This window comes from Pongo abelii, chromosome 21 (genome assembly GCF_028885655.2).
Source record: "Pongo abelii isolate AG06213 chromosome 21, NHGRI_mPonAbe1-v2.0_pri, whole genome shotgun sequence".
In the NCBI taxonomy this organism is placed as follows: domain Eukaryota; kingdom Metazoa; phylum Chordata; class Mammalia; order Primates; family Hominidae; genus Pongo; species Pongo abelii.
The window spans coordinates 49212469-49237183 of record NC_072006.2 but is presented as its reverse complement, the minus strand read 5'-3'; the positions used below and the strand labels follow the sequence as shown (position 1 = coordinate 49237183).

The 24715-nt window shown below is 40.7% G+C and overlaps 1 protein-coding gene and 1 long non-coding RNA gene across 6 annotated transcripts in view; one reads left to right on the top strand and one right to left on the bottom strand.

Moving 5' to 3' along the window:
• STK4 (serine/threonine kinase 4) overlaps nt 1-19638 on the bottom strand; it is a 113176-nt gene extending 93538 nt beyond the window's left edge. For 2 of the 5 annotated variants that reach the window (XM_009233628.3, XM_054541813.1), the window contains exons 1-4: nt 19490-19638; nt 14020-14100; nt 7595-7723; nt 4177-4291 (exon numbers count right to left, since the gene is read on the bottom strand). In XM_009233628.3, coding sequence (XP_009231903.2) covers nt 4177-4291; nt 7595-7723; nt 14020-14100; nt 19490-19524 — 360 coding nt within the window. In that variant the 5' untranslated portion in view covers nt 19525-19638. Of the gene's footprint in view, nt 1-4176; nt 4292-7594; nt 7724-9279; nt 12063-12732; nt 12884-14019; nt 14101-17780; nt 17898-19489 lie in introns of those variants that run through there. The other 3 variants (XM_054541810.1, XM_054541811.1, XM_054541812.2) reach the window with 3 other exon arrangements.
• Nucleotides 19626-22318, top strand: LOC112130334 (uncharacterized). Its single transcript, XR_002912604.3, has 3 exons — nt 19626-19976; nt 20416-20539; nt 20653-22318. It is a non-coding gene; the product is annotated as an uncharacterized LOC112130334 (long non-coding RNA).
• Nucleotides 22319-24715: the final 2397 nt, after the last annotated feature.

The following is a 24715-nucleotide window of genomic DNA, read 5'->3' as shown; positions in this document are numbered from 1 at the left end:
CCAATAAAGCCACCTGGCACACAGTAGGCACTGAAAAAAATATCTGTTGAACGATGATAAATAAATGAAAGTGAGAATGCTAGAAACTAGTGTAGAATATCTGATCTGTCCAATATAGACTTTCTGCAGACCCAACACCAGTCCTAAACAAACTCAATCTATCAACAAACTGTTACACAGTTCCCCTTCTGACAAACAACTCAGATGTGAAATGGAGTGTGCTCTGGTGCAAAAACTGTAGGATTTGGGACTAGGAAGATGTAGCTTTTACTCTTGGCTCTACTTTCATGTGACTTAAGCAAGTTACTGACCTTCTCTTAGCCTGTTTCCCAATCTATAAAATAGGAATACAACTTTTCTTTAAGAGTGTCATGAAAATCAATTAATATAAGATGTCATAATTTAACACCTTTGATATTATCAATCAATATTTAATATGCACCAGGTACTATGCTAATAATATGAAAAAAAGTCAAGCACAGTGGCACATGCCTGTAATCTCAGCACTTTGGGAGGCCAAGGCGGACAGATGACTTGAGGCCAGGAGTTCAAGACCAGCCTGGCCAACATGGCAAAACCCTGTCTCTACTAAAAATACAAAAATTAGCGGGGCGTGGTGGCAGGCGCCTGTAATCCAGCTACTCAGGAGGCTGAAGCAGGAGAATCACTTGAACCTGGGAGGCGGAGGTTGCAGTGAGCTGAGATCGTGTGCACTCCAGCCTGAGTGACACAGCCAGACTGTCTCAAAAATAAATAAATAAATAAATAAATAAATAAATAAATAAAGGCTAACCATTACTAAGTGTTTAATCTATGCTAAGCACTATGTTTGTAATCTCATTTCATCCTTATAACAACTAAATGAGGTAGAGGAACTATTATTATCATCATCATTTTATATATAATGAAGCTGAGGCACAGACAAGTTAAGTCATTTATGCCAAAGGTCAGAGAGAAATGATAAAGCTTTCACTAAAGTCCAGGCAAACACTATTGGCAAGGTAGTAGGCTAGAGTCTGGGGTACCTTCTACAGTGGAAGAGAACAAAGCTCATGACTTGACTTGCCACCTCTTTATGCTAGCCAGTTAAGTTAATCAGTTGAAGTAGCACTGCCTAATAGAAATATAATGGGAACCACAAATATAATTTTTAATTTTCTAGTAGCCACATTGAAAAAGGAAACAAGCAGACACAGTGGCTGGTGCTGTAATCCCAGCTACTCAGGAGGCTGAGGCAGGAGGATCACTTGAGCCCAGCAGTTCCAACATACAGTGACCTATGATCACACCACTGCACTCTAGCCTGGGCAACAAAGCAAGACTCTATCTTTAAAAAAAAAAAAAAAAAAAAAAAGAAAGAAAGAATTAATTTTGATAATCTGCTTTACTTAACCATATTTATCCAAAATATTATCACTCCACCATGTCATCAATATGAAAAAATCAAAGATTTTTGTTTACAATTTTTTTGGCAATAATTCTTCAAACTCTGGTGTATAATTTATATTTACAGCATATCTCAGTTCAGACTAGCCACATTTTAAGTCCTTAATAACCACATGTGGCTAGTGGATATCATGGTGGACAGGGCAGAGTTATAACATTTGGCAAAATAACGCGTAGTAATTAAAAATCAGCACTTAGGCCGGGAACGGTGGCTCACGCCTGTAATCCTAGCACTTTGGGAGGCCGAGGCAGGCAGATCACGAGGTCAGGAAATCGAGACCATCCTGGCTAACATGGTGAAAACCCGTCTCTACTAAAAATACAAAAAAAATTAGCCAGGCGTGGTGGCAGGCGCCTGTACTAGGGACTACAGCTACTAGGGAGGCTGAGGCAGGAGAATGGCATGAACCTGGGAGGCGGAGCTTGCATTGAGCCGAGATCATACCACTGCACTCCAGCCTGGGCAACAGAGTGAGGAGACTCTGTCTCAAAAAAAAAAAAAAAAAAAAACCAGCACTTAGTAATTAAGTTAAAATTTTACATAAATATAATAACCTACTATTACAATGGCAAAAAAAAAAAACCAAAATTGCCATCAAAATTAATTTTGGACCAGTTTAAAATACCTGAAATAAATTGACTTAATGCTGCATATAAGAAGCCCTGAAATCCGATGTTTAATTCAATAAATTATTCCAGTTTTGGAACTTCTTTACATATATCTTATGTTGGGATATTATTCCTAAAGAACTTGCTATTTGATTAAGCAAACACACTAATTCTGAATAATGTAAATTAAGAAGATAGTATATGAATAATACAAAAGTTATAACTCAGGTTTAAAACACCCTCACCTTATAATTTGTGTAGCACCTCACAATTTACAAAGTACTTTTACATATTTAAATTAATTTTCCCAACTTTGCAAATATGTAATACAGATATTATTATTCTTATTTTTCTTATTAAGACAAAAAAACTACAGGCTAAGATTTTCCCTGCTTCTCCTCTTATCCACCCACAATCTACCCAGAAGTCAGAGTTATCTTTTTTATTTTTTGAAAGAGTCTTGCTCTGCTGCCCAGGCTGCAGTGCAGTGGTGCAATCACAGCTCACAGCAGCCTTAACCTCCTGGGCTCAAGCAATCCTCCCACTTCAACCCCCATCACACCCCAAAAGTTAGCTGGGACTACAGGCGCATGACACCACACTTGACTAATTTTGTTTTTCTTTTTTCTTTTGTAGAGACGAGGTCTCACTATGTTGCCCAGGCTGACCTTGAACAATCCTCCACCTCAGCCTCCCCAAGTGCTGGGATTACAGGCATGAGGTACCACACCCAGTCCCAGAGTTATCTTTCTAAAACATACATCAGATGGCTCGCTCACTTGCTTAGAATCCAGCAATGGTTTCCTATCGTACCTGGGATAAAATTCAAACTCATTCCCATGACCTACAATATCCAATACAATCTAGCCCTGCCCACCTGTCAAACCTCATCTCCTACAGCTTCTCCTTTGCCTATTCCCTTCTAGTCATGGTAGCCCTTCTAACACTCAGACATGCCAAACTCATTCCAGCCTCAAGGTCTTTGCATTGGTTACTGCCCACCTACAATGTTCCTTCAGGACTCTTACCTCCTTTTTGTCATTTGAGTCTTCCTGTAAACATCACCACTTCTGAGTGACCTTCCTCAACTATCTACTCTAAAATAGCCCACCAGTCTCCACAACTTTAACATCACTTCATCCTCATTCATTTTCCTCATAGTATATATCATTATTATATCTTTTCCGTTAATAGTTACCATTAACTTGCTTTTGTTGCCCTATTCCAAAGTACACTACCATGACAGCAGAGTTGTCATCTGTTTTATTTACTATTAGATCCTTCAGGCCTAAAACAGTGTTCAAGAAATATTTACTGAATGAATACATAAAGAGATTAAGTAACTAAACCAGAACTAGAACCCATGACTCCTAGGTCTTATACTGGCAACCACAGTATCAGCAAATAATCTTTCATAAGGGGATTATTCTCTGATTAACAGGAAATAGAGGAAGTTAATCTGTGAACATGCTAGGTAGAAGCAGAAACCCAAATCCAAATCCAAATTTAAACATTTAAAATTCATTCTATAACCAAGATTTAACAGTCATTTTTTTTCCCAGTAAGAAATAACCAAAGCATGCTAAAAAATCACTGGACTAAATTGGTGTCAAAACTGCCACATTGCCAGGCATGGGGGGGTCACACCTGTATTCCCAGCACTTTGGGAGGCCGAGGTGGGAAAATTGCTTGAGGCCAGGAGTTCGAAACCAGCCTGGGCAACATAGTGAGATCCCATCTCCACAAAAAAAAAAATTAAAAAACAAAACAAAACATTAGCTGGGCATGGTGGTACACGCCTGTAGTCCCAGCTACTCAGTAGCCTGAAGTGAGAGGATCACTGGAGCCCAGGAGGTAGAGCTATGACTGTAGTGAGCTATGACTGTGCCATTACACTCCAGCCTGGGTGACAGGGGACTCTCGTCTCTTAAAAAAAAGAAAAAAAAAAAAAAAAGCTGTCACACTTAGGAGACATAAAAGAATAAAGACGGAAAATAACCATGGAAAAGGGGAAATCTGACAGTCGTCTCTCTAGTAGGAGAATGCCCTGAAAAAGAGGCAGAGAAAAGAAGATGGCATAAGAAACTAGCACAGTTGCATTGTTCTAGAAGGTAAACCTACCGTTTTATTTCGTAATCGAATGATATCAGATACAGAACCAGCCCCACAGTACTCCATAACGATCCATAAGTCTGTGTTCTTAAAATAACTGCCATAATATTTGACTACATGAGGGCTAGAGAGAGAGAGACAACACAAATTAATAAAATGGCCTTCAAACATCTCTTAATTCATGCTATTAAGTATAACAAATTAATTCCTCATCTGGAAAGATCAATTATTCATAGTTAAGGACAAAATGGGCAACCTCCTGATAAGAATGCAAAATGGTATAGCTTTTCTGGAGGGTAATAAATCACAAAAGTATAAAAAACTTGGTGGGTCCTTTAACCAGCATTTCTATGTCTACGATTTATCCTCAAAAAAGAATTATAAATGTTCAAAAAGTAACAGTTACCATCATAGCACTATTGACAAAAGCGGAAATTTAGATATCATCTAAATGTCCATCCAACATTAGGTAGTTTATTTAAGAAATAATGATACAGGGCCAGGTGCGGTGGCTCATGCCTGTAATCCCAACACTTTGGGAGGCCGATGCGGGCGGATTGCCTGAGCTCAGGCATTCGCGACCAGCCTGGACAAGATGGTGAAACCCTGTCTCTACTAAAATACAAAAAATTAGCCAGGCGTGGCAGTGTGCACCTGTAGTCCCTGCTACTCGGGAGGCTGAGGCAGGAAAATCGTTTGAACCCAGGAGGTGGAGGTTGCAGTGAGCCAAGATCGTGCCACTGCACTCCAGCCTGGGCGACAGAGCAAGACTCCATCTCAAAAAAAAACCAAGAATGCTATAGCCGTATAATAAAATATCATGAATCCATGAAAAATGTTACAGAGGAGTATGTGATAACATGAGAAGATATTGTGTTTACAAAAACAAACAAACACACAAAAAAGCAGGCTACAAAACAGTAATTATTGTAAAACTCCAAAGTGATTTGGAAGAATATGTGTATAAGCAGTATTTAAGAATGATGATTTCAGCCGGGCGCAGTGGCTCACATCTGTAATCCCAGCACTTTGGGAGGCCAAGGAGAGCGGATCCCGAGGTCAGGAGATCGACACCATCCTGGCTAACATGGTGAAACCCTGTCTCTACTAAAAATACAAAAAATTAGCCTGGCGTGGTGGTGGGCGCCTGTAGTCCCAACTACTCAGGAGGCTGAGGCAGGAGAATGGCATGAACCCAGGAGCCGGAGCTTGCAGTGAGCTGAGATCACGCCACTGCACTCCAGCCTGGGCAACAGGGCGAGGAGACTCCGTTTCAAAAAAAAAAAAAATGATGATTTCTCCAAAGGGAAAAGTGATTTTCTTTTCTTTCATTTGAATTTTTCTAAGAAGTCATATGTACTTTGTAATAAAAACATACACACACTAAAATCTATTATAAAGAAAAAATGCTCAGGATCAAACCTGGAATTTTAGGTCTCAAGCTGGAAGAGAGACACCAAACAAGAAATTTCAGAGAAAAATCAAATATCCTATTAAAATAAAATAATGTGCCCTCTGAGAATTGCCAGCTTTAACTGGCTAGATTGTTATCATGGCCAAATAAAGTTTCATAACAACTGATGCTAAAATCAAATTGGCTTCATTAACTCAGAACTCTTAGAATTTCCTCTTCAAACCTTGGGAAACATGCCAGTGACAAGGACAGCAAAACACACACACACATTAAATATTAATGAAAAAAGTGTCTAAGGTAAATATCAACACATTTACTCTCCCTGTAATACAGTACTGACAGGAGTTAAATACTGTAGGCCATTACTATCAAGTATTTACTACCAGAATATGTTCTCTATAGACTTGCATTGTTGGCTAGATTCTCCTCTACATATATATATATATATATATATATATATATATATATATATATATATACTTAGCCTGTCCAGTTAGTCTATAAACTCCCAGAGCACAAGGACTCTGCTCTGTATTTCACTGTATTCCTTACAGTGCTTAGCACAGAGGAGACTCTTGAAAATATCTCTTCTTTAATTAAAGACATTTCCATACTCTGTTTGGAACACAGCTCCTGCACAGTCTATCGAAAGTGACAAAGTCCCAATTTGCCAAATGGAAAGAACTTCCAACATGTATCTGAAAAAGGAGCAAATGGAAAACTGCCACCTTCATCTGGTCAATCCAATCAAGAAAAATAGGGATTTTATCTAGTAGATAGTAATCACAAAAATAGAAGGGAAAAAAAAGGGAGGGAGAGAAAAAAGAAAGGACTATATTCCCAAGTCTGTGAGACTGAAAGGCTTCTGGACTAATTTTTTGGTAGGTAGCCCCACCTAAACCCTAATGTAGAAGTTTTGCAAACAGCAGGTACTAAGTTGATCTGTTGACCAAAAAGCCTTCAGAAGAATGAATGCAGCTTCAACTGAGAGAATTTCTCACCCATCTTCAACTCCCTAGAGCTGGCATTGCCCCTAACTTTGTGTTTGTCTCTAATCTAAATAGTGCTGGGGAAGCCTGCTCTATCAGTGACCAACCCATGTTGTCATGGAATTTCAGAGCAAACCACGTGGTTTTCTGTGGTTGTCTTTTGGTCTGACTTCCTGCTTACAACATTTGACAAATCTTAGTTCCTCAAAAATAAATACTTAAGTACTCTCAGCTAGGATAATTTTTTTTAATGTGAAGGAACAAACAGTAGTATATACATAACTACTCTTTTTTTATAGATTTACCTGATATTCTAAGGTTTCTAGAACTAAAAAACATTTGAATTATCTGTTCTTAGCTATCTCTGTAGAAATGTTTTCTCAATAGGAAGTAAAAAAGATCATTATCACAAAAAAAAAAAAAAAGCAAGCACCACCTTCTGCCTCTTCTTCCTAGTTTCTAAAAGGGCTCACTGAAGAAAAGAAAGCAGCCAGGCATGGTGGCTCACTCCTGTAATCCCAGTACTTTGGGATTTGGCTGAGGCAGGCAGATCATTTACAGTCAGGAATTTTGAGACCAGCCTGACCAATATGGTGAAACTCCATCTCTGCTAAAAATACAAAAATATTAGCTGGGCGTAGTGGCACTTGCTGTAGTCCCAGCTACTCGGGAGGCTGAGGCACAAGAATCGCTTGAACCTGGGAGGTGGAGGTTGCAATGAGCTGAGATTGCACCACTGCACCCCAGCCTGGGTGACAGAGCGAGACTTTGTCTCAGAAAAAAAAGAAAAATTGAGAAAAACAAAAAAAAACAAAAAAACACCATGCATAAAAATTATGGAGGTTTAGCTACAAAAACAACCATTATCATCATATTTTTTTCTGAAAAGAAAATGCACAGTGATTCCATCGAATTCTCCCTTCTGCAAAATATCTAAGTAAATGTGTCTCTAGGTATCAAACTCTACACAATCATAGCTAATTCAAAACCACATTCTCCCCAAAGGAAGTCCACATGCCTTTACCTGTCACATTGCTGCATTATAGAGATTTCTTTGATTATCTCCTGGAGGTCTGATTCCACAGGAACTTGCTTAATAGCAACAATCTGACCGGTCTCTTTATGAATAGCTTTGTATACACTGCCATAGGACCTATAAATTTGGGAGAAGAAGAACATTTATAAAGTCAAAGCAAGCCAAGATATAAGAAGTGGTAAAACACAAGCAACTGATAGTTCCAACATATATCCCTAAGTGCCTAATACATATACACTTGCAAAACTAAGATAGCTAAAATACTTTTGGGGAAAAAACTGTCAAGAGAACTACAACAAAATGGCATCTTGAAAGCTTCACATTCAAAACTGTAATGAATGTATTATTATGAGATGGTAATATAGTAGCTGCTATGCACTGCATGCCTGCTATCTGCTACAGACTGTACACCATCTCAATTCATTCCTACAAAAAATGAAGATGAGATAATTATCCCTATTTTACAGGTAAATGTAAAAAGGTTCAAAGGGGTTTATGATTTGCCCAAGGTCACATAAGTTATCAGTCCAGGATTTGAAACCAGTTGTGTTATCAGTCCAGGATTTGAACCCAGGTGTGTCTGAAAACAAAGCTTACGTTGTCTCCACATCTAAACTGGGGTACAATATGGAAGTGGTAGTCTTTGTTTTATTGCATTCACTCTAGTACCACAAGATCTTTCTGTCCTTGCTCCTCTTACTTACAATAAATACTTAAAATATTATGGAAACTAATTAAAATCTAAGCCTGTTTAATATTAGTATCAGGTAAACACAGCACACACACTCTTTGCTTCCTACTCCATCTTCCCTCAACAGCTTAATATCAAAATAAAGTTTATGTATCTAGTCAATTTGGAGGCTACAAGTCCACTAGATTTTGAAAGTAAAGAAGCTGGATTTGAGTCCTACCAACACTACATTTAGCTATCATTTACACCTTATTAACCTTGTTGTACCTGAATTTTCTCATCTGTAAAATGACAATAATACAAACTACCTTACAAGACGTGATGGTATCTCATTTGTGATGGTCAAATGAAATACCATCATCACTTTATACAGATAACATTTTCATTGGAATCCTGGGCAGCTGTCAGTGAAATAATACTGAGTAAACTTTCTTTCATATTTCCCAACACACCTGTATCTTCACACTGTCTTGGTGAAAAAAAAAATCAAAATAACAGTGCCACCTACTATGTCAAAGTAGAATACTCTAACTGCCAAATAGATGCTCATGAACTGTTTCAATGTGAAAGTAACATAAAACTTTTTAAGTCTATGCAGAGCACATAAAAAAATTTCCATTCCATTAGAAGCTGTCATACTTGCAAAACTAGCATAATGATCCTTAAATATTACACCAAATACTTTTTGCCAGAGACAGCCAACTGCTGAGCATGTGTCCCTTCTTCCTTGCTAAAATAACCTCTTAATTTGTTACAGTGGTGATGTGCTTGGTCCCAGGAGATATACCATGGTAGTCCAAGCCACTCACAGAATTCCTATTCCCTTCTGCCAGTGACTGAACTAGTGGCAAACATGTCACCCAGTTCTGGCCACTGAAATTTGAAGATAATTCTGCTGAAAGGTTTCTGGGAAAGACTTTCTTCCCTGGTAGGAGACAAGCACACAAGAAGGCCCATTTCCACCTGCCACTTCCCTTCTTACTTTGGTTACTGCCATGTGAGGGATGATGCTTGAAACTAATGCAGCCATTTGAGACTACGAGAATTACCCAGATGTCAAACCATTGTCAAGCCAATTAACCGCTTCTTGAATCTCACACCCCCAGATGTATTATTTAGTTCTTAATGTCTTTATTGGTTAGCCACTGTTTGTTGGGTATTGTTACTTCCATCCGAAGGCATTCTTGATAAATTAGCTCCTGTGTGTCTGAAACTGTCTTTATTTCACCTCCACTCTAGAATGATAGTTTGGTTGGATACCGGATTGACAACAGCTTTCCCTCAGCACTGTTGTTGCAGTGCTCCAACATCGATTGTGGTTGAGAAGTCAGCTTTCATCAGATTATCATTTTCCATGGGTAATCTCCCCATAGTTTTTAAGGTTTCCTTTGTCCTTAACAGTCTACTATTCTACTGTAATATAACTAGGAGTTGATCTGGCACTTCATAAACTTCTTCAATCTGAGAGCTCTTGTCTTTCCTCAAGACTGAAAAACTCTCAGGATTATGATGTGATTATTTCCTCTATCACTTCTAGGATCTTCTTCTAGAATTCCTACCGAAACTGTATTAGACCTCCTCAATCTATGTTGTCTTCCTGGTTTCCAACACTGTATTTCTGCATGTTGTGATCAGTCTCATTTCTATCTTTCAATTCACAAATTCTCACTTTCAGTTTGTCTAGTTTACTGTTTATCCAATTTATTGGGCTTTTAAAACTTCAATTGTTGTAGTTTTCATTGTCAAGATTCCCAACTTTTTATCTGCCTTTGGGCAAATGTGTTAATAATCATGTTAGTAATCTGATGTTCTTTTAAAAATGTTATTTCCTCCTTGATCTTTTTAAAATTGTGATCATATTAAATTCTTTTTGAGATTGCTCCATTATTTCTTTTTCCTTCAGTGTGAATTCTCCCATTCTGCTGATTATCTCATGGCAGTAGATTTCCCTGCATGGATTTCATTTTCTCTTGAATGATTTTCCTCTATACCACACTCACTGTCAAATGATTTCATGGTTTTCTCAGTACAGTCGTCTGGGATATACAACTTAAACCAGGTCTTATATTCAGAGTTTGGGGTTTTTGCCCTTCAAGATACCATACAATCCAAGCCCAGTTCCTATTATCGAACCAGTATATCCATTTTTTCCCTAGGCCACAGGCAAATGACACTTTCTGGTTGTGGTCAGGCAAATTTATTTCAGCTTTAGTTCACAGATGGAGAGCCGAGTTCCAGCCCCCAACTTCATGCAGGAAGCTCAAATGCAATCTCATGACAAGGATAAGGCATGCTTTAGTCTCCGCTGATTATTTAGATTTCTTTCCTATCCCTTGTCCATAGCTGTCTATATATCCTTATATTTAAAATAATTTTCACCCATTATTCTTATATATTAGAAAGTTCTCCGCATACACTCACACTCAGCAATCTTGACCAGAACACTCTTCATACCTCCCTATGCATCCTGATAGCAAGGAAAACTCCGATAGCTCATATGAAATTAAGATTCTTGATTCCATATACTGCATTTACAGTAATCTGAAGGCGGGGATTGGGGGGGGGTTAGAAGATTTCAGCAATCATACTCACAAGCAAGTCCCTTAAAACTTGATTCCCTACAACAAAATGAGATGATTCAATGAATTACAACTGACAGCAGAGAATGGAGAAGTAGGTGTTTTACATAAGCCATGCAAGGCAAGGATCTATGTAGAAAAATGGAAATACTACAGTATCTGAAGCCAAATTAACCAGATACAAATCTTAACAATAGCACTCATTTTTTATGAAACCATGGGCAAGATGCTTTTGTTATCATTCTATGATAAAAGTTTAAATGAGTCAATGTGTACAACTTTAAGTAGAAGAAAAAAGGTGCTAGGCTCCACTTGAAAACACTTCCCAAGTGCTCTCCACTCATCCTGGTCTGGAGCTTTGGCTCTAATCTGCCACAGATCCATATGATCCTCATAACACAGAATGATCGCAGCCTCCAGAATCCAATGGTTTTTTTAGCCAGAGCTCATTTCACAAGATACAAGTCAGTGAGAGTTCACAAATCATTCATCCTCCGGAACAATTTAAGAATAGCATTGGCCAGGCGTGGTGGCTCACATCTGTAATTCCAGCACTTTGGGAGGCTGAGGCAGGCAGATCACAACATCAGGAGATCAAGACCATCCTGGCCAACATGGTGAAACCCCATCTCTACTAAAATACAAAAAATAAGCCGGGCATGGTGGTGCATGCCTATAGTCCCAGCTACTCAGAAGGCTGAAGCAGGGGAATCGCTTGAACCTGGGAGGCGGAGGTTGCAGTGAGCTGAGATTGTGACATTGCACTCCAGCCTGGTGACAGAGCAAGACTTAATCTCAAAAAAAAGAATAGCATTGTGTCACATGTTTGGAAAAGAAGTGCAGTGAAGGTCTTCCTTCAAAATATTCCTAGTTAAATGAGGCTTGCTTAGGTTCATTCAGTCAGAATAACAGAAATCCAAGAAATACCAGAAATCTGGTATTATTTAGAAGAACAATGAGGTGATAGTATGGGAAGAAAGATCTGAAGCTTTGTTTTCTCCCTGGTGATATCTTCATAGGGAAATTTCCACATTCCTTGCAGAAGACATCCATAGATCTAAAACGCAATTTGTCCAGGTGCAGTGGCTCACATCTCTAATCCTAGCACTTTGGGAGGCTGAGGCAGGAGGATCACTTAAAGCCAAGAGTTCGAGACCAGCCTGGGCAACACAGTGAGACCTCGTCTCTACAAAAATAAATAAATAAACAAATAAATAAAATACAATTTAAAAAATCATAATTCACTTATTTTTTGTCTACATTATATTCCTGATATATTCTCTGTCTATAGTCTTCCTTTGACATTCCACAAACTCAATCAGCTCAAACAGAGCTACCTATAAGAACACCTAAAAATACTTTAAGACTTGACATGATGAGGTCTTGAAAATGCTTCAGTTGATACATTTAAAATAGAATAGCAATAGTTGCCACTTACTAAACATTTATTATTGTGATAAGCACTATACTTTACCCCAATTACCTCAGGTAATAACATAACTCTATGAATTGATATATTATTATCCCAACTTTACAGATGAGGATTGTGAGCCTCCAAAATAGTAAGCAATTTGCTTAAGCCCAGTTGTCTATTATGACCAATAAACAGTAGAGCAAGGATTTTAACCCAGGTCTGCCTCAAGTTATAGTAGTAAGAGCAAACTGTATTAGAAATGAGAGAAATAAGTTACATAGTCAATTATGCCTATCAGTCTTGACCTTATTCTAAGTATAACTTATGAGCATTGTTAGATTAAAGGACATGGCCTTGCTACCTTAGGGAAAATTGCAAGAATGGCAGGCTGAAGCTGAAAATGGCAGGCAACAGATGTAGAGGGACTGTCATTTCCCCATACCTTTAATGATGCCAGTCAACTGGCAGTCTTCAGATTCATCTTGGACTTGTCTTTTCACAGCACAGCTGGTGTGTCATTTTTACTTCCCTTCTCTGCTTGATTTCTTGCTGGATTCCAAAGGGTATTTTTCCAACTTACAAAAAGACGATGACTAATGTTTTTTACAAGGAGGTAAATCATAAAAAAACCATTTCATGTAATCCAGGATTGGGTTTAACATTGTAAATCTGTCTCCTAACATAAAAAATACTAAACCCAAAAAATAATCTAATGACATAAAGGAAATAATTTTAAAGAGCATATAGTCATCAGTCAGTAGTTGTTTTTACAAGTTAGTATGTCAGGTCTTCCCTTGAACCAGAAATACTCCCAAGGGATTAAAAATACAGACACACACAGACACACAGACACACAGACACACACACACACATGTGTGCGCACCCGTGCACACATAGCCTGTCTCTGAAAGACACACAAGCCACTACCCTCGGTGATTCTGGGTGGCTAAGAGACAGAGAGAGGTAGGAGGCAGTTTTTTTTTTTTTAATTGTATGCGTCTTAATATTTTTTTAAATTTTGAATCATATGATTGTATCACCTATTCAAAAATTAACAAGAAAAACTTAAGAAATGGTGTTATTAACATTTTAATTTCCTGGTCATTACAGAAGAAGGAATAAATACACAGGATTGAATTAAAATGATATTTAAAAGTATAAAAATTATGTAATTGTATCATGAAAGTCAATGATGGTCACTGCACATTACTAATATCATTTAATCAGTATTTTATAAACGCATTAACAAATCTGTGTTTCAGGAAATCCACTGGCTCCCAACCCAGGATTGTGGATCTCCTAAGTAGCTGCGAAGCTGGTGATAGTGCTCGATTTATTTACTATATTTCACAAAGGTGCAAATATTAAAATAGTAAATTACATTGATTTTCATTGAAACAGTTATTGCATACCAATCAGAAATTATGAACAGCAAATTAAAAAATTTCTTATAGAATTATAATCTAATTAGTGCTATCTGTTAAGTAGATAAAATCAAACAGATTCTACAAAAGAGAAAACAATAGATATTCTTCGTGTTAAAAAGACCGGGAATCACTAAATCTGTCTATAATAGTGATTGGAGTAAAGCGAAGAAGGACATCACAAGCTGTAAATTTACCTTCCACCCCACCTAGAGCAATGCTGAAAGGTTCATATCCTTCTGCTTCTTCTGGGGCAGGAAAAAGACTGGGACCCAATGGTCTACCCATAGTTTCTTTACACTCACCCTTCTCCAAGTTTCTCTAAGACATCAAATACTTCTTCTGGTTGTTTGGTTAAACTATCTTCATCCAACTTTTTCAGCTGCCTATGAAAAAGGAAATATAAACACAAAATACATTTTATTTGCTAGCAACTAAAACATAAAATATATCATTTATTTTATAATTAGCATCTCAGGAACTTCTCTATACAGTCTTCACTAGTTAAGACTGTTTTAAGAAACAGGGTTTCTTGGGAGGCCAAGGCAGGCGGATCACGAGATCAGGAGATCAAGACCATCCTGGCTAACATGGTGAAACCCCATCTCTACTAAAAATACAAAAAAATTAGCTGGGCGTGGTGACACATGCCTATAATCCCAGCTACTCAGGACGCTGAAGCATAAGAATGCCGTGAACCCAGGAGGCTGAGTTTGCAGTGAGCCAAAATTGCGCCACTACACTCAAGCTTGGGTGACAGAGAGAGACTGTCTCAAAAAAAAAAAAAGTCATGTGGCTGAAATGCCGTAGATTCAAGCATTCGATGTATCCTTCAAAATCTATTTAAATCTTGAGATTTCATGAATTAAAATGATGTAATTATCTCTTCAGAAAAGGTGTTTAATGTAAGGTAACTATGAATTGAAACATAACTATGAATTGGACTGCAGACTAAGGAAGACACAGGAAACCTTTGCTCTTCCATTAGCAAGTCTTTTGTAAATTTGTCAAAACACATAAATTCTATAGGTATCACAGAAACAGAAAGTGGAAAGTGTACGTTTAGACATGATCAAAAGTGAAAAATCACTAGGCAGCTGAGAGTTTCAGATATTCTCACAAAGACCTTCCTATGAGTAGATACATACCTTTGACTAGTCCCAAAAATCAAAGGTACTTGGCTGCTCACAATTTCCAGATAATTCGGATTTCTGACTATGCTAGACAATCATAACAAACATGGGAGGTTGTAAATTAACATGTTTTTAAAACTGAGATCTCTGAAAATTACTAATGAGCTTAAAGAAGGAACTTGCCAAGGAATATGTGTGTGTGTGTGTGTGTGTGTGTGTGTATGTGTGTGTAGTCTACACAATGGCTTCCTGAAACTACAAAGAACAACAAAGAATAGAGAGCTGAGGAAATGCGGATATATGGAAGTAGTCACACTGGAGACTTCTTTGTAGAAAAAAAAAAAGGTTTAGACTAGCTGGATAATATCAATTATTACAAGAAAAGACTTAAATACACACACATACACAAACACACACACACACACACACACACACACACACAAATGTGTATCTTCCCAAATAAAACGGATTAAAATCAGAAGATAAAAAATAAAACAAACCAACAAAAACCCTGACCACATCAAGTGTATCTACCAATAAACACTGATCTCAAAAGGACAATCTTACAGAAGTTTATGAATATCAAGGACTATATACTAGAGAAATGGAGAACTGCTCCAAGTCAAACTGCCTTAACTTGATATCAACAGAACAAAATGATCACAGTGACCTTTGAAAATCAAAAGGTCCTAAAAATTAAATACCAATGACATCATAAAAACTCCTACCTTCAAAATGAAAAGGGATGAAGTGAAACTCCTCTTAAACTTCAGAACTGAAACTTCTATAAACTCAGAAGTCAGAACAAACATCTCATATGCGAGGGGTTTTTTTGGTAAAGTCCTGAATTGTAATTGTATAAACATTGGACAATACCTCATTTCTCAAGTATAATCAAAGTTGTATAAACAGCTTATACAAAGGAAGATCAAGTATGTTTCTTTGAAGTGTTGACTCTCTGTGGTTTACAAAATGCAAAAGTCACTATTTCAACTACTTCAGGGACCACAGCATAACAAAGGAAATTGCCAGTGCCTTGAGAGAGACAGCTGCAAACCTCTGATAATACTTTGACAGACAAACTTTATATGACGGCTCGGATACTTCTTTGAAACAATCTAAGTGCTTTTTTGTTTGTTTTTGATCTGGGGCTATTAAAAACAACTTGACTTAAGGCGCTATTACATCTCTGGTGCCTGATAACCAAGAGGTGGTCAAAATATATTTGCGAAATGGATTCACAAATGTAATGACGAGAACCACGAATTTCATCAGCAATCTTTGAATTATCACAATAAAACAGAATTTCACCTAAAAAGTATTACTGAATTATCAACATTTCTATAAAAATATTTTGATAAGTGACTCATAATAATATTTTATACCATGACTCTTCACAGAAAAAAACACTATTACCAAAACAGCCTGACTCTGATAATGCAGTTCTCTTATCTGGGACTTCCCCAGGTTCCAGACAGTTTCAGCACTTGCTCATAAATGAACAAGCCTGGTCAACAGAGCATCCATGGACCAAATACTGGTGGATGCTCCTCTCCTAAGTCAGATGGCCATGTGGATGGCCAGCATCCCAGGAATGCACTCTACACCTTCCACTAAACCATTAATCTAATGGCAACTCATTTTTTAAAATTATTAACTCCTATACGAGACACCAGTCTGTCATCATTCACTTAATCACACACACACAAATGTCAAACTCATGAACACAAAGGGCATTTCCTGCACTGGGGTTATTGGAAACACATGCCATCTGAATTTCTGAAAAGACACCTGTATCTTTCCAAACACAAGTAATGCTGTCTACGAAGTAGTCACTTACAGGTTTGGCTAATTCTCAAAGCTTTCTCCCATTTCAGAACTCCCATAAAGTTCATTTTATGTGTAACTATTTCTTTTTCCACACAGAATTTGATATGGATTACAACAACTACACATGACAAACGGACAAAATCTTACATGATAAAACTGTGTCCCCAGCTTACCCCAATTCATATGTTGAAGTCCTAATACCCACCACCTAAGAATGTGACTGTATTTGGAGACAAGGCCTTTAAAGAGGTAATTAAGATAAAATGAGGTCATATGGGCATGCCCTAATCCAGTATGACTGGTGTCCTTATAAGAGGAGATCAGGACACAGACAGGTACAGAGGGAAGAACATGGAGACACAGGGAGATGGCCATCTACGAGCCAAGCAAAGGAGTCAAAAGAAACAATTCTGACAATGCCTTGATTTCAGATCTCTAGCCTTCAGAACGATGAGAGAATAAATTTATGTTGCTTAAACCACCCACTCCATGACACTTTGTCATGTCCTAATAAACTGATACAAGTGATAATAAAATTGATCTGCTTCAAATTAGGCAATCTACTAGTTACAATGAGCAGGGAATCACCAGCCACTTAAGAACCCAGTCCTGCAATGCTCTTCTCTTGTGCTTTTAATACATTTTTTAAAACCCAAAAGGTACAGGAATGAGCATGCCAAGAAACTTTAGTCCTTTGCCCAAGATTATGTAACACAAGGCAAAGGGGGAAACAAAACTCAGATTCCTAATCCTCTTTTCAATTAAACCAAGGCCTCAGAGAAAGAAACCAAGAAGAAAGAACGAACATAGTTCAGAAAGAAACGTAACTAGTGTGCATTCATAATTGGATCACTATGGTACTATAGCAAATATCTGCTAACATACACAGAGATCTGTGAAACAGGGGTACTTTTAGAGAGGCATCAGAGTGAGGCAGTTAAGAGCATGGCCGGGCGCAGTGGCTCACGCCTGTAATCCCAGCACTTTGGGAGGCCGAGGTGGGCGGATCACGAGGTCAGGAGATAGAGACCATCCTGGCTAACACGGTGAAACCCCGTCTCTTCTAAAACTACAAAAAGTTAGCCAGGTGTGGTGGCACGCACCTGTGGTCCCAGTCATGCGGGAGGCTGAGGCAGGAGAATCGCTTGAACCTAGAAGGCGGAGGTAGCAGTGAGCCGAGATTGCGCCACTGCACTTCAGACTGGGCGACAGAGTGAGACTCCGTCTCAAAAAAAAAAAAAAAAAAAAGAGCATGGACTTTGGACCAGACCCCATGGATATTAAAATCCTAGCTCTGTCTCTTACTTGCTATGACTTCTCCCAGCAAATCACTACCCTGTCTGTATCTCAGTTTTATCATCTGTAAAACAGACATATAGGGATATCTACCACACAGGATTGTTGTGAGGTTCAAATGAGTCAATAAACTGAACCATATGAAGTTACTGTTTTTATGGTTCAAAGATGGTCAAATATCAGCAATTTTACATATGCTTCAGCAGGAGACATGGAAAGCACTTAGAACAGTGCCTGGCACCCGGTAAGTGCAATATGAGTGTAATAATCATTACTATTACAGTCTCAGCACACTACGCTAGGGTGAATCCAAAGCCCATCCCAACCACCTATTTGCCTTCTGCAATGTTTGTGCACCTCAAACACCCCCAAGCTCAAACAACCCCTAAGAGTGCTGCCCAGGCAGTCAATCCCTTCTCTTCACCTCTCGGTTGCCCTGCACTTCCACACCCTGAACACTTCCTTCTTTAGAGCTCATTCTGCTGCAGGAAGTCAGACGTCTCTGTGAAATACAAGTAACCACACTGAACCTCAGAGAAGCATGACTCCTTCGGTCTCTAGTCCCTACTTTTCTCCAGATGTGGCAGAGTGGCAAAAGACCCAGGATGTCCACAAGGGAAATCCAGGAGTTGAGATTTTCTAGGATCAGCCACCATCCTGATATTGACCTAAAGCAATTCCATGTACCACTAGGATCTGGTGCTGATATTCACAAAACAACTGAGGCCTGAAAAGGGCACAGTCTGGCAGGGTTCAGTGACCCGGAGTAAAGAAGGAAACACGTTTCCCAACTACTCTGGACCTCAGTCTCCCCATCTCGAAAATATCCTCTTATTTCCTTACCTACCTCCCAATGTCAGGTTCTGAAGAGCTGAGGAGGATGTGAAGACCATTAGGAAGACACTCTGAACATCAGTAATAAAAGATGCCATCCTACAGTGGGGACACCACCAACAGCATCCTCTGAAATGCTACTCTCCACCATCCCCTCCCTTACAGACCCTCAACCTTTCCTCGCATGCTTTCAGCCTTAGGCGCAAAGCTTTTCCCCCCCACAGATCCCCACACCGCACCCCTCAAGTGGGACTTCAGACCCTTAGAAAGTCCACCCGGCCTTCCTGTTGGCCAGTTCTCGATCCACCCCCTTAAAGAGATCCCTCACAGATTCTCACCCTGCTTCAGCATTCGCCCCCACCTCCGTGAGTCCCTGCTTGGATAGCGTGCCCCCGAGTGGCCCGGCCTCAGCAGGTACTCTCCCTAACTTGTCCCCACGTTCCTCAGCAGAGTCGCACTACAGTGAGTGCTCCCTCTAACCGGTCCCAAGTCTAACCTCCTTACCATATGCTCCCCTCAGCCGGACCCTCACCCACCAGAAGTCCCCCCCTTCACTCAGCAGGTGCCCCATCTGCTGGGTCGCTTCGCTCCGGGGACTCCCACACAGGTGTCTCCCCTCAACCAGTTCCCGCCTTTTCTTCCTCTGACCCCATGCCCGTCCTCTTAGCCAGTGGCCCCTCACCGGCGCGGCGGGTTCCTCAGCTGTACCGTCTCCATGGCGCTGCCGGCAGCCGCCCAGACCCGCTCACTGCTCCATCCTCCCGCGGACCTCCTAAGCCCGCCCCGCAGACCCTCCCACACTTCCGCTTTCCGCCCCTACCGGAAGCCGAGCGCGGCGCGGGAGCGGGGCGGAGCCACGGTCCTGATCACGTGGTTCGGGCGTGAGTCTTGTGGCGCGGTGGGGAGCGGACCCGGAACCGCCAAGTGGTGAAGGCGCCTCCAGGTGGTGCCCGCTGGTCTGTAGGGTGTCAGCGGCGCTGTCTTCCTGCGATACCGGAGCGCACAAAATACTTGGTCCCCAGACCGAGAACGCACCTCTACCTGGGTCCTGGGCCCCATTTCACAGACTGAGATGCGTGAAGCGCCTCCTTTAGAAGAGCTGACGATTCTTAACAAACCAAGTTTTGCATGATTTTGGTGAGGCGGCGCTACCCCAGGAACGCCTGGAGGTATTTGTGGTTTTCTGCCGCTTAGCTGGTTGAACTCTGGTCCCACCGGGCCCCCTGCACATTTTCTCCTAGGATGTTACAGAGCATCAACGCGCAAATTGCCCCACTGTCTTTCTTAAAGGCCTCCCCCTTAAGTCAGTTTGCAGACATAAAAATAAGCAACATTAATTAAGCATTTGCCGTGTACTTGTCTTCATATATTATCTCGTTTAATCCCCTATGTCAAGCCGATAAGATCATCCCTGTTTTTATTTATTTAATGGTTTAACACAGTCCCTACACGTTTTCAGTGCTTTACCTCATTTAATACTCCTAACAACCTAGACGGTATTATTATTATTCCTACTTCATAAGGCCAGAGAGGTGAAGTATCTAGCCCAAGGTCACATAGCTTAGAGTATAGGTTTGGTGATTTAAATCCAGGTTGGTCTGATTTCAGGGCCTGCACCACGAAACTGGACAGCCATGGATGTGTAACCTCTTTTTGGGCCTGAGAGACAGACCTTTCTCTCCACTCAGAGCTCCGGCTTCAGCTATTGTGCTTCAGAATGCCACTACCATCAGTGAGTATTAGGAAAATGGCAGATTCTACCCAATTGACCCATGGGGAAAGTTATGGGAGAAAACTTAACCAGAGCAACCTCTCACTGTTTTTAATTGCCTTGCTTTTCCCAAGGATATGCCATCTACAGAACTTAACACCTGAGCACCCACCCTTCAGGGCCACCCATGGGCCCAAAACGGGATAAAGGAGCCATTCCCTGACATAGGAGGAAAACATTCGCTGAGAAGCCACTGTGTGCCAGACACAATCTTGGACTTTCACTTAATCCTCAAAACAGCCCTAGGAAGAAGTACCTACCGTTAACAGATAAGAAAGCTGAGACCCACGGTTTACATAGCTAAGGAGAGCAAAGGTTTTAACCCAGGACTATCCTGACTCCACAGCATCAAAGTTGTTGTTTTGTTTTTGGTGTTTTGTAGAAATAGGATCTCCCTATTATTACCCAGGCTGGTCTCAAACTCCTGGGCTCCAGCAGTGTTCCCACCTCAGCCTCTCAAAGTGCTGGGATTACAGGCAAGAGCCACCACACCTGGCTGATGAATAGGAATTGGGTACACATTTTTGAAAATTAAATACCAAATTACCATTACACAATGCCGAACATCCCTCCTTTGTCCCGTTCCCAGGATTTTTTCCAGAAGATGGACTCACATTATGATGGCCCCTTTTTTCCACAGAATGTTCCCAATGAAAATTTCTGAAATGATGGGAATGTTCTAAATATGTGCTGTCCGAAATAGTAACCATTAGCCACATATGGCTATTGAGCACTTTAAATGTGGCTAGCATAACTGAAAGGCCAACTTTTTATTTAAATTTAAATTTAGATAGCAAACCGTGGCTAATCATAATAATAGCTTAAGAGAGAAATGGTGAGCAGGGTTACTGGGAGAGGTATTTTCCTATAAGCTCTGGATATACAGTTGACCCATGAACAACAAGGGTTTGAACTGCATGGGTCCACTAATACAACCCTTGTTTTGTTTTGTTTTGTTTTCAATAAATACAGTCAGCCTTCCCTATCAGAGGGTTCCACATCCACGATGAAACATGGTTGGAAAATACGGTATGGGATGTGAAACCTGCGTATAGGGTGGGCTGACTTTTCATTTCCATAGGTTCTGCAGGGTCAACTATAGTACATGAGTATACTCACATTTTAGTATCCTAATAGATCCTGGAACCAATACCTGGCGGAAAATGGGGAACAATTGCATAACAGTATTCAAGGGACTGGGTATGATGGCTTGCACCTGTAATCCCAGCACTTTTGGAGGCCAAGGCAGAACAGGAGTTCAAGACCAGCCTGGGAAATATGGTGAAACCCCTTTTCTACAAAAAACTTAGCCAAGCATGGCATATTTGTGTAATGCCATTTGCATGACCCACATGGTCACCCTGGACCCCGTGGATCAGGCCCTGCCTGGTGCCACCACCACCACTTCTGTGCCAGGCCCCCAGCGTGATGCAAGTTGCATGATGCTCTTTGCCGTAGTGCCTTTTAATGGCATAGCTTTGGCAGGTTTGGAGATGTTCAGAATAGGCAAATCTATAGAGCCTGTGGTGGATTTGTGGTTGTCTAAGGCCCTGGTGGAAGGGAGCATAGGTGAATTGGAGGGGACGATTAAAAGGTGTGAGATTTCATTTTGGGGTGATGAAAATGTTCTAAAATTGGTTGTGGTAATGGTTATACAACTCTGAATATACTAAAAGGCATTGAATTGTACACTTTCAATATGTGAGTTATATCTCAATAAAGTTATTTTACAAAAAAAGACACCTCTTCCCAGAAGACTTCTCTGTTCCCTTGTCCCTCTCCTGACCCTCTCATCTGTCCCTCCTTCAAATTATTTCAGTACTGTTTTTATCAGTCCTGGCATTTATAGGAAGCACTGCAGGAAGGGATTTCCAGGTATTGACTGCTGTGTAAGAAACCACCCCAAAGTTTATAGGCATAGAACAACAGTCTTCTTTTCTTCTCAGAAATCTACAATTTGAGCATGGCTCAGCAGGAAGGCTCATCTCTGCTTATGGTGTCAATCAGGATCAATCAGCCCTGTCCAAAAGGCATTTCACACAGCTGACAGGTTGATGCTAGCTGTTGGCTGGAAGCTCACTTGGGTCTGAAGGCTAGGGGCGTCTCCACTTTTCTTGAGCTTCCTCACAAAATAAAGCCTGGGTTCTAAAGCATGTTCCCGAGGGAGAGCCAAGTGGGACGCTGCAGTGCCTTTTAGTGGAAGATACTTAATGTCATTAACCACTGTGGAGGGGGGCCACAAAGGCCCACCCAGTTTCAAGGAGAAGACGTAGACTCCACCTCCTCATACGGCAGTGGCAAGGGTCTGGAAGAGCTTGGGGAACCAGAAATATTATTGGGGCCATTTTTGGAAAATAAAATTTGCCACAGCTACACTTATCCAATAAACCACTCAGGAAATATTCAGCTGCAAGCAAGTGAAAACATCTAAATGTTGGCTTAAAGCACCATGGCATTTACTGTTTGTTTGTTTGTTTGTTTTGAGACAGAGTCTCGCTGTATTGCCCAGGATAGAGTGCAGCAGCCAATGATCTGGGCTCACTGGATTCAAGCAATTCTCCTGCCTCAGCCTCCTGAGTAGCTGGGATTACAGGCACGTGCCACCACACCCAGCTACTGTTTGTATTTTTAGTAGCGATGGGGTTTCACCATGTTGACCAGGTTGGTCTCGAACTCCTGACTTCAAGTGATCCACCTGCCTCGGCCTCCCAAAGAGCTGGGATTACAGGTGTGAGCCACCACACCTTGCCTTTATTGTTTATTAATAAGCCAATAAGTCAGCAGTTGATTCAATGACTCAGCAATATCTATTTCATTTTTCCCCTCCCATCCTACTCAGCATGTTGGCTTTTCATACTTGTGTTTATTGCCTCACAGTTGCAAAATGGCTGCCACACCTCCAGGTATCATATCCTTAACCCTGCGCTACCCAAAGCAGAAAAAGAACAAGAATGGCTACTTGACCCAGTACCTCTCTGTTATGGGGAGGGAAACCTTTCCCATAAACACCCAGCAGACTCTCTTTTTTTTTTTTTTTTTTTGAGATGGAGTGTTGCTCTGTCGCCAAGGCTGGAGTGCAGCAGTGCAATCTCAGCTCACTGCAACCTCCGCCTCCCGGGTTCAAGCTATTCTCCTGCCTCAGCCTCCTGAGTAGCTGGGACTACAGGTGCGTGCCACCACCCCAGCTAATTTTTGTATTATTAGTAGAGACGGGGTTTCACTGTGTTAGCCAGGATGGTCTCGATCTCCTGCCTCGTGATCCACCTGCCTCGGCCTCCCAAAATGCTGGGACTACGGATGTGAGCCACCGTGCCCAGCCTCAGACTCCCTTTTATCTCATTGTCCAGATCAGCATCACATGTGCATCCCTTGATGAATCACTGGCAAGAGAAAATGACATTTTTCTAATTGGCTTAGAGCAATCCTGATTCACTTCCCCAGCCTGGGAGAGTCTCAGGCAAAATTCAGGCTCCTGGAAGCAAAGATGGAAGTCACTGAGTAGCCAGCCAGCAGCATGGGCCTCATCTGGTTTTCCCACCACAGTCAGTGTTCATCCTTGGTGGGGGCAGGGGGGCAAGGGGAAGCATTTCAGATGGAACAGCCATCCAGCCCTCAGAAGGCTTATAGTCTGGTGGAGTTAAGTGTATGCAGATCATTATAACCGAATTCCTGAAGGTAGAGACTAGATCTTTATCAATCAATGACTTTTATTGGATGCCAGACCCTATTAGGGTCTTGGATAACAAAGATAAAAGGGACTCACTTCCGGCCATTAAAGACCTCGCAGTGTTTAAGGAAAATACAAACTGGCAATCATAGGGTGACTAATGCAAAGTTAGGGATAAAGCTAGAGACCAATAGGGAGCAAAGGGAGCATAGTGGGGGGTGGGGAGGGGGCTGGAATCAGGAAAGGCTTTCAGAGAAGATGATGTTTAAATGGAATGTTATAAGTTAATTCAGGATTAGGCAGGAGAAAAAGTATTTAGAAAAAAAAAAATCCAGGAGAAGGAGATAACGAGGAAAGGCTAGGAAGCAAGAACTTAGTGTGTGTAGATAGCAATGCGTGGGACATAGAGTCATCAGATGAGGCTGGAGATAAATTGAAGTCACGCTCCGTGAAAGATCTTCATCCATTCT